This window comes from Fukomys damarensis, unplaced genomic scaffold (genome assembly GCF_012274545.1).
Source record: "Fukomys damarensis isolate Sample0158 unplaced genomic scaffold, DMR_v1.0_HiC HiC_scaffold_14, whole genome shotgun sequence".
NCBI lineage: Eukaryota > Metazoa > Chordata > Mammalia > Rodentia > Bathyergidae > Fukomys > Fukomys damarensis.
In genome coordinates, this window is record NW_022900926.1 from 21,735,908 (window position 1) to 21,746,245 (window position 10,338).

General features: G+C 39.1%; 1 protein-coding gene and 1 long non-coding RNA gene across 2 annotated transcripts in view; one reads left to right on the forward strand and one right to left on the reverse strand.

Moving 5' to 3' along the window:
- Nucleotides 1-10,338, reverse strand: part of LOC104863891 — a 48,294-nt gene that overhangs the window by 24,855 nt on the left and 13,101 nt on the right. Inside the window, exon 2 of the long non-coding RNA XR_780710.3 lies at nucleotides 8,817-8,877. This is a non-coding gene — a long non-coding RNA (uncharacterized LOC104863891). The remainder of the gene's footprint in view (nucleotides 1-8,816; nucleotides 8,878-10,338) is intronic.
- Ifngr1 (interferon gamma receptor 1) overlaps nucleotides 1-10,338 on the forward strand; it is a 24,844-nt gene that overhangs the window by 430 nt on the left and 14,076 nt on the right. Inside the window, exon 2 of the mRNA XM_010626582.3 lies at nucleotides 9,180-9,297. Coding sequence (XP_010624884.1) covers nucleotides 9,180-9,297 — 118 coding nt within the window. The remainder of the gene's footprint in view (nucleotides 1-9,179; nucleotides 9,298-10,338) is intronic.

A 10,338-nucleotide genomic window follows, 5' to 3' on the forward strand; every position in this document is an offset into this window, starting at 1 on the left:
TCCTGGGATCGCCCGGGCGGCGGCGACGCTGGGTCTCGGCCCGCGCAGCTAAGCACGCCGCCCGGTTTCTCTAGACTTTAGTCTCTATTACTAGTCTTTTTCGTTAAGTAAGTCAGTGTTGGGCACTGCGTCCACTGCTGCCGACTTAAATATTTCAATCTCAGGTGCGCTCACAATCCTTAGGTCAGGGGAGAAGTTTTCTGTCGCTGGCTTGGAGTTAATTGGCGGTATATAGTTGGTCTTGCGTCTAAGCGTGGAAGCCGTGGGATGCCCACGCTCAGTAGCAGATTTGTCTTCAGGTCTCTTCGTATACTTAGGTCCTCAGAGCGTTTTATTTCTGCCTGCTTATGGCTTTTCCCAAGAAACGAGTGCTGGAAATAGCATTTATAAAGCTCAGAATGATCAGGAGTATTCTGACTTCTTCCTTGAGTTCTCATTAGGTCCGCTTGGCTTAATCTTCAAAAGTCAAGCCAACAAATGTCTATCTGCTCATTCCCTTGGGGCAGACATAGTGCCACATTCTGGGAAGGCAAAAATCATGGTTCTTTAGTTTCTGCTTTCAAGGATTGTGATAAGAACCACAATAAGAGTTCCAAACAGCTGGTCACTGTTGTAAACATGTTGTGAAAACATAAGCGCTGTAAAGTAGGTGCTGTTGTTATTTCTGTTTATGGGTGAGAGGGTGATAAGGCACAAAGCTTTGCTTGGCCTGCAGAGAAGAAACTTCTACTCAGTGGGGAGCTGGGCAGCTGGCCCCAGAGTCCAAGTTATTAACCATTTTGCCAACTGCCATTATCTAGGGTGAGGGCAATCAATTGCAAAATGCCGAGTACAAGAACTTGAACTTATGCATAGGCCACTGTAAAGCAAGATGTGGGTGCTGGCTCCGTCCAGTGGAATATTAGGAAAGACTTTATAGAGATTACCTCAGTCTTAGAATTAGAGGTGCAGCGGCAGAGAGGTGAAACAATGTGTTGAATTCGTGGACTAAAGTGTTCTTTACAGACTTTATGTGTATAAGGGTACAGGGGAAATAGAATAGAAGGAGAGGTAAGAACCAAGTGATGAAATGCCTTGTCATGTATAATGCAAGGGATAGAAACACAGCTTGGATTACTTTAGCAAAAAGGAAATTATCGCCTCAGAATATCCAAGCAGTGGTTACAGAAAATTAGAGATATCTGCTGGGTCTCAGGAAGCTAGAACCAACACCTCAGACTGTTAGAACTTGACTTTTCTTAATTCTTTCTGGGTATTGACAGCTTTCCCACCTTGGTGGGAATCATGGAAGATAACATGCTGATAGCATTTGAGTGTTAAAATTATGAACCTTACCAGGCGTCGGGGCACCTTGTGCTCCCAGCTACTTGAGAAAGTGAGACAACAGGATCCTATGTGCAAGGTTGGCTTGTGCAATTTAGCCAGACCATGTCTCAAAAATTAAAAAATAGAGGGTTGAGGATGTTTTCTACATGCGGTTTAAGTTCATTCCCCGTTCTGCAGCCCTGCCCAGTCTCCCAGCTTCTTCCATCTTAACAAATCCCCAGGGGAAGGTTCTCATTTATCCAGCTTGCTTGGGTGCCAGGTCATACGGGAAGGCCATGGTCAAAGTGAGTAGGGTGAGAGCATTCCTAGAAGCAGCAGCGTGGTGTTTCTGAAAGTCAACAAAATAATCTACAAACTCTATCCCTGGCTGAAGTCACTGGGCAGTGACTGGATTATTTTACAGAAGGAAATGATTTTATGCAGGATTAATTATGCCATTTAGAAAGGCTAGGCTAATTATAAAATTTTGAGGGAGGAAATCCGTCAGCAAGCTGTTGCTTGAATGTGTGGAGGAGCAGGGGAGAAGTAGTAATTCTAATGGAGAAAAAGGACAGTGTGAAGGAACATGGAGGAGGCAGTCGGTAAAACCCTGTGCACAGAGAACAGGAAAACTCAGATTTCTGGCTGGGATGGAGCACTGCACCAAGTGCCAGCCAGGTTCCTCCTGAGCACCAGGGCCCCTGTGTCTGCACAGTCTGCACATCCTCCAGGCCTGCCCTGGGAGTGAGGCTGCCTGCCTGCGTCCTATGCACAGATCCACGGCTTTCTGTGCTCTAGCATTTTGTCGGCACAGGGGTCAGTGGGCCCCACCCCTTTCTGTCAAAGGTAATTTGAAAAAAGCTCCTCTGTGTAGGAGGAAAACCCACGGAGACACCGGTTTCTGGCTCTTGGTTCGCTTCCCATTCTTGCCAGTGCCTCCATGTGTTAACTTTTCCTGCTTGCTTGGCTGTGGAGTCGGGGGATCATGTAGGAATAAGCGTCTGATAGGAGCAGGCAAGCAGTGAAGAGTGTGTATTGTTACAGCCAGTCTCTGGAAAACCCACGTGTTTGCGAATGTATTATATTACAGTCCTGGCCTTTCATATTTTCTCAGTGAAAATAAAGGCAATGTGCCCCTATTAACCAGTGGCACTTCGTCCATATGGACTTTTACGTATTAAAGTAGTGTGTATATTTTTAAGTGAATTAATGGGTCTGCTACAGTGGCTGCCTCCTTCTGGTTTGCTGTTCTGCTCTGGTGGTATCTAAAGAGCTGAGCAGGACATGCCCCCAGCCTGGGCCTCTCACCTGACATTTTGTAATTTATCAACTGTAGCTCTACTTATTCTCTGATTTAGGATAATGCTTTGGGTAGTGTTTAAAATTTTCACTTTTTTGTCAGATTCTGTTTACTTATTTCAGAAATTCAAAATACTTAAGATATTACATTTTAAATAGTACTGTAGTAGAACAGAAGAGCAAATTATAACAGTGCATTCTGAAAAGAGGGGGTTGCTGTAATTTTCGCATTAAGGAGTGTCTTCCAGTGCTTAGTAATCAGAATACTAGATACTTGTTTCATTCTTGTCTATTGTCTGTCAGTAATGATTTACTGTAATCCGTTGTTTAGGTTTTGCACTGGCCATCATATAATCATGGTAGAGTAATAAATCCAGCCAACATTATGGAAGCAGATGCTTATGAAATCATCGGAAAATGATCATTGCATGGGAAGGGGATCTAGAGATGGAGGGAGGAGACAGGGAAGGGAGAAAGGGGAAGTAAAACAATCAAGATGTGTTACATGCGTGTTAACTGCTCACAATGACTGTAATTAGATATAGCAAACATGTACGAGTAAAAAAAAATAATCATCCCTCATTGAACGATCACAAGGATGTTTCATTAAAATGAACAAAACTTTGCTTATGGACACGTATTTTCATAACTTCTCTAAGCCCATCATAGGGTGATTTGGGGGATTACCTGAGATAATGAATAAAAAAGTTGAGCTGTAGTAAATGTTTAATATATATGAATGATTACTACTCAATATTACATGTCATTTTTAACAGATATATTTTGAATATTGTTTTGCTTATATATGAGAAATTGTATTGGCTTTTAAACATCAAGAGTTATCCAGATCATTATGAGAAATTTAAAATATGTTCAGCAGCTAAGTCATTCTACCTTTTCCCTTTTTTTTTTTTTTTTGTTTTTTTGTTTTTTTGTTTTGTTTTTGTACAGGGGATTGAACTCAGGACCTTGTGCTTGTGATGCAGGTGGTAGCACCACTGAGCTAAATCCCCAGCCCTTTCCTCTTTATTTATAAGCTGAAAAGACCTGTTTTATTTTTTCAATCTCCAGACTACTCTAAACTTAGAATAAATTAGTCCAAAGGGGATTAATCCTCAGAAAGTATTTTTCTCAAGGATTAGATTGGTCTAGTCTGGTCAGAACTCATGCTAGCCCTGTCCCAGTTAGATGATATTAGATCAATAGTAAGCATAAGCCACTGCCTGGCCCTTTTCTGTAGTCTCAGATACTCTGCAGGCTGAGACAAGATCATCTCTTGAGCGTAAGCATTCAGAACCAGCCCAAGCAACACAGTGAGACCCTGTCTGTCTCTTTTGTAAAAAGAGAATAAAATCCTAGCTTTTAGGCCAGAAAGACAGCTAAACAAGTATTTATTGGATAAGCTCTAATTTGGTATTAGTTTGACAGAAAAATATTTGGGAGGAGGAGAGAACTATTTCATAATAAACTACAGTATGAATGCACAGCTCTTTTTTTAAAGAGGGAGGAGGAAAATAATTTATTGACATCTGTTGCATTACTTCTGGGTGCCACTTTTTTTTTTTGTACCGGGGATTGAACTCAGGTTCTTGTGCTTGCAAGGCAGGCCACCAAACCGCTGAGCTAAATCCCCAGTCCTTTGGGCGCCACATTTTAAGAGATCACATGAAGCACTAGGGCCTGAAAAGAAGAGAAGACTTCAGGAACACTAGGGATCTTGACCTAGCCGAGGACAAGTATGTACAAGTAAAATGCTACAGATTGGAACATTTTAGTCCTTGTTGAACTCTTGGTTCTTAAATTGTCTTTCTCTAAAGGTACCTGACAGTGATCAAAGGAAGCAGAAAGTGGACTTTTCTTCCATTATTTCACATAGTGATTAATATGATTTCTTTTAAAGTCCAACAGTGTTGAAATATTTCAGTTTAAAACTTTCATGAACACTTGAAACATGTGCAGGAACTCTCCAAATGTCCTTGCATAGCTTCAATGTAAGGGATGAGCATAAAGAAAAATAGCCCTTTCATCAGCACTGTTAAGCCATCAAGAAGCAAGATTGTAAATTTATTCTGATAGGGCACTCAGTGGTTTCCCTGCCTGCCTAGCAAGCGCAAGGTCTGCAGTTCAATTCCCGGTACACCCCCCCAAAAAATTTTTATTCTGATAGGCTTATTTTTTACATCTGGTCTGAATTTCTCCAGCCATTTCTCATTTTACAAGAAGAGACTTCTGGCTGGGGATTTAGCTTAGTGGTGCTGCCACCTGCCTTGCAAGCGCAAGGACCACAGTTCAATCACTGGTACCAAAAAAACAAACAAACAAAAAAAGGAAGAAGTGAAACTTTCGGAAAATGCCCATGACCCTGTATCTTCATCTTTGGAAAGGTGTTAGATCTTTCTTCTTAGAATTGTTCATTTGGAGAAGGGCTGAAAGGGCTGAGATGCTGCAGTCCAGAGCATATGGTTTTGAGTTGTATATCAGATGACTTCTGAGTCACAAAAGCGATGTAATTACTGGCCCCTTCATCCTTCAGTGTGTTCTGTCCACAGAGAGTTGGTGAGCAGATTGTCAAAGGATGGCTGCAGAATCTGTAGCTCCCGTCCAGTGTAGGTCTTTTATACAATCTTTATACACGTGCATATTAAAAAGGACAGTGAACATCTCGGGCTGTCCTACTTTCAAATACAGCATTTGCTTTTGGCAGTTATTGGAGCATGGGTGACAGTCCTTATTCCTGTCACTTTTTTGCACAGGAAATTGCCTGTGTCCTCAGTTTGCCATCTGCAGGTGTCTGGATTTTGCCTCCTCCACCACTCTGTATTCACCAATACTTATTGCAGAGCTCTTCGGGCTACTACTTTTGTCTTTCGTAACATTCCTTTTGTCCAGTCCGTGACCCTGTGCTATCAGTTGTCTTAGTCTGTCCTGTCCATTGCTGTCCTTTGCTATCCTGCCACTTTTGCCTGTTCATCTAAGAAAACACTTGGCTCTAGTCAGAGCTCTCTTTTTCTTCTGTATTGTACTGGAGTGCGATAAAACTGATATTTCCCTCCTGTGTTTAGGGTTTTGCTTTGCTTTGCTTTCCTTTCCTTTCTGCTCTTTGCCCTCTTAACTCCTCCTTGTGTTTACTTTTGTTTAATCCTCAGTTTAACTCCTCTGTGGGAGTTTTGGGAATTAGATCTTTAAAAAGCTAATAGGCAGTGTTTAGACAAAATACACAAAGTAATTCTGAGCCCATTTTTGAAACCAGTGGAGAAATATAGGCATTTTCAAGAGATGGGAAAATCTATAAGATTATTTTAAATCATTCTAATAGAATCTCTCTGTAAACTCTGTAGATAATACTATTCTTTTTCTATCTCTCAGTATCTTTTTTACTTATACAATATTAATGTGCTATGGTTAGAAGCTTCTTGTGAGCCTTAATTAGTTTTTTCTGCATATGTAGTTATTTAGACTGCAGGTTATAAAAATCAGAAACTATGAGAAAATGACTCATGTCTGTTTAATGTGTGATTTTTGACAAAGGCAGATGTCTAATAACTTCATGGTTTCTCTTCAGGTAGCATTAAAACCACAGGTTGTGTTTTTGGTGTAACTATTCAAAAATTTCTCCTTTGGTAGTAATTTTTGTCACTAGAGTCTGTTAAAACTTCTTCCTATCAGTACCTGTTTGACCTGATTGCTTGGAAAGTTGTGGTTTAAGTTCTTGTCCTACTCTAACCATGGCAGACTTTTCCTTAAATTATGAGAAACATAGTCTGATTCACATTAAAAACTAATGCTGCTGCACAAGTCTACTATTGTTTGTGATTTTATAATATGTGATTTAGTAATTCCTTTCTAAGTACAAGTACACATTGCTATTTTATTTAGATTGACTTCTAGGTGCCTTTTTCTCAAAACGGGAATTTCAGATTGAATATATATATAGTCACAAAATAATTTATTAGGACTAATTAAAAAGATGGGCTTAAAAGGAAGTGGAAGACTTGTTATTGGGAGCTGAAGGAAAAAGGATCTTTGTTATGTAGCAGCAGAAAGCCTAGCAGGAAATATGCCTGCTGATCTAGCACAAGAGATTTCCAATCAAAGTGTTAAAGGCAACTCCTGGTTTCTTGTTTCTTGTCTAAAGTTTGCGACTAGACAGATTTGTCATGGAACTATTAAAAAGAAACCAGGACCTGATGGTTTGAAAATTGTCAGCCTCTTCAGAGGCAAAAGATGCTAAAATTAACAACTGACTGCTGAAGGAAGTTCAGGTTCATTGTGAGTTTTCTTGCCACTAAGTACATCTCTTACCTGGTTGCAAAATTATGATTATTTGCATGATTGTTATTTGATAGTAATGTTGAAAGAGTTAGGGGACAAGTGGCTTCTATTTCTGTAGAAACCATGGATCTTTACTTGAAACTAGATTGTTTCAGAAAGGTCAGGTACAAACTTTCCATAAAGGGCAGAATACTCAGGAAACCTCAGGATTCCTGCTATGTATGCCCATGGGCACTCTACAAAAACTAAAAGGAAGAGCCAGAACCAAATCTGGTGAGACCAGTGCTTTGGGTGCTCTTTGGGAGGAAATTGCCTAGGGAACTAAAGGTGATATTCAAAGATGAGCACCAAGAACTCTCAGCAATGTAAGTAGAAAATTTGTAGTTGTCTTGTTACAGGACACACAGAAATTAGTAGTTGAGAGTATTTGAGACTGTGAGACCTCCCTTTCTCCCCCAGGTTTATAATCTCAGCCTTTGGCACACACTGTGACATTACTTTGGTGATTGATGCAGAAGTTAGGTATTTTGGCAGAAGCTAAATCTTTTCTTCCAAGGCAGTGCCATAACATTTATTGGTTTACCATAAAGCATTTTGTTTTCAAATTCATTTTCCTCCTAAATAAATAAGCCGGGTGTGGTGGCATATGCTTACCTGTAATTCCAGCTCTTTGAGAGGCCAAGGCAGCAGGATCACAAGTTCATGGGCAGCCTGGGCAACCAGTTTTGTAAGACTTTGTCTCAAACTGAAGTTTTTAAAGAGGGCCAGGGATAGCTCAGTGGTAGAGTACTTGCATGTGGGCCTTGGGTTCACTGAACAGTTTCTTACTTTGGGGGCTGTATTATTTATTATGGAGAAATACCCTATGCGTTGTAGGCTATTTAGTGGTATCCTGCATGGTCTTGACCTTCTAATGCCAGTGGTAACAGCCACCCTCTAATCGCTCTGGGTTGTGAGAACCAAAACTGTCTGTAAACATTGCCTACTATTTGCTGGGATAAACTCACGACCTGCTGAGAACCACTGCCATAAAGGAAAAAGTTATCAGAAAAAGAAAAAGCTGACACTAGAATTTAATTATCCATAATTGCATATCATTTACCTAAATAACTTGATGCATATTATGCTTTCAAAAGACAGTACATTTATTTAATAAATAATTATAAATTAAAACAAATGTACCAGTTTGGGCTTTGTGGGGGGATATTTTAGGAAAGATCGGAATTTGGGGATTTTTATTTTAGAAAAAATATATTAGGCATTTCCTTCAACAGTGAGCAAATGCTTTATGTATATTAATTAATGACTTACTTGATAGATAAGAAATCTGAAGTAACTATTTACCAGTATAACCAGGAAATAGCCCAGGTTTCTTGACGTCTGACCCTATGAGGCTTTTTATTTTGCTTTATTTTGCTTTTTTAAGTGGCCCAAGTGAGTGTCATCACCATCCAGGAAGTCTTGCTAAACTAGAAACTCAGGCTTGGACTCTTACAAATTCTGAAGATAGGGATGTTATCTTTGGAAACCACTGCACCTGGCCACATTTACCATTCATTTATTTATTTTGATTTTATTAGTGAATCATGGTTAATGGAATTTCCCGGCTAGATAGAATGAATTACATTTAAATTTTGAGTCATATCACTAACTGTGTCTATACCTGCATGTTCATCCTCCTGTTCACCATGTGGCTCTTTCAGTCTTGCCAACAAATGTTTTCAGAAGTGGTTTTTAAAAGTAAAGACAGAAATCAATGTTGGATACGTTTTGTAAAAAGCCCTGCATTCCACAGAAAGCAAAATATCCATGAAAATGGGTTAGTCAGTAGTTCTGTTAGTCAATCCTTAGGTGCCTGTTCTTGTGCTATAGAAACGGTGTTGAAGATGTAATGGTATAGAGTTGAGGGCTTGCCACACTGAAGAGGGAAATTATCATACCTGACATGGACAGTTCTTCTCTAGACCTTGATGGTAATCTATGGTGTCAAGCTTCAAAATTCTAGGAATTAAGAAAATTAGAGATTATTATTATAATAGGCATTACATTTATTTATCAAAAACTTCTAAAACATTATGAGAATTTATTGCTTCATATTATATTTGTGTTTCTCTTACACCCAATGAGGTTTCCATCACTTAAAATGAATCAAAACCCTTTTGTACCCTTTGAAATCATTTTACTATTTATTGATTTTGACTTTTCAAATATATTTGACTAACATGACATCTTATGATAAAATTTTTTAATGTGAATATGAGTTTTTTATTGTTGTCTGCTTTCCTTTTTCAAATCTCTTACAGTGCCTGTGCCGACCAATGTTAGAATTCAGTCCTACAACTTGAACCCAGTCCTGTACTGGGACTACCAGAGCATGCCCCAGACTCCTGTTTTTACTGTAGAGGTAAAGTCTTATGGGCGGTGAGTATTACTCTTTTATCCTTTTGATTCTGTTTTTATCTAAGTCCTTGAACATTCTACAACTCTGTGTTTTCCTCCCACGATCCTTCCTTCCTACATGGCAAAGCTTTCTGAACTTGTAGACAAGCAGAGATGTTTAGGATGCACATTAATTCTTTGTAAAATACTTCCTCTTTTTCCTATCAGTATTGAAGTAAAGAAATTCACTAACTTCTAAAAAAGTTTTTCTCTCTAGTCTTTATTAAGTGATTGATTGCTTTTTGTTTTTTTGAAACTAAGTCTTGCTCTGTAGCCCAGGCTACCCTCAAAGTCACTGTATAGCCCAAGCTGGTCTCAGATTCCTGGTTCACTCTCCCCAGTGCTGAAATTACAACATTGTGCCACCATGCCTGGTTGCAAAAGTTTATTAACTGTTAATAAAGTGCAGCTAAATTTTTTGTAATTAATGGAAGTAATACGAATGCCACATTGAACAGTAGCATATCTCAGAGTAGTTACAACTCAACTGGTCCTAAATTGGAAGATATAACTATAGATTATTCTAATTTTTTTCTCATAATTTAATTGAAGTGTTTTTTTTGGATAGCATACTACAAAGGCCGTTTTGTGTCCATTGTACAGAACATGATGAAAGTTTGTCCAATTATTGATTTGGCCATCAGTCCTCAGCTGTATCCTTTGCACAAGTTCTTTCACATAAACAACCTATGGGGAAAAGCTTTATGAGGACATAAATGTCCTGTTCACCTAAGTGCATACATGTTTTTAGCACGCATGGGTTATTGCTGTCATTACTATGAGCGATACATAGCTCATAACTTGTTTTCAAGATTTGTTAGTTCCACATATCACTTACTAGATTGACTTAAATTCAAAAGTTTGAAAACACTGAAGCTTGAAACAGGCACTCTCATACATGTCACTGGCATGAATGCAAATTAGATCTGGCCCTGTTGGAAGAATTTGTTAGTGTTTCACAAAATTTCACTTCTTTTTTTTTTTCTCCAGTAGTAGGGACCAAACCCAAGTCTATACATGCTA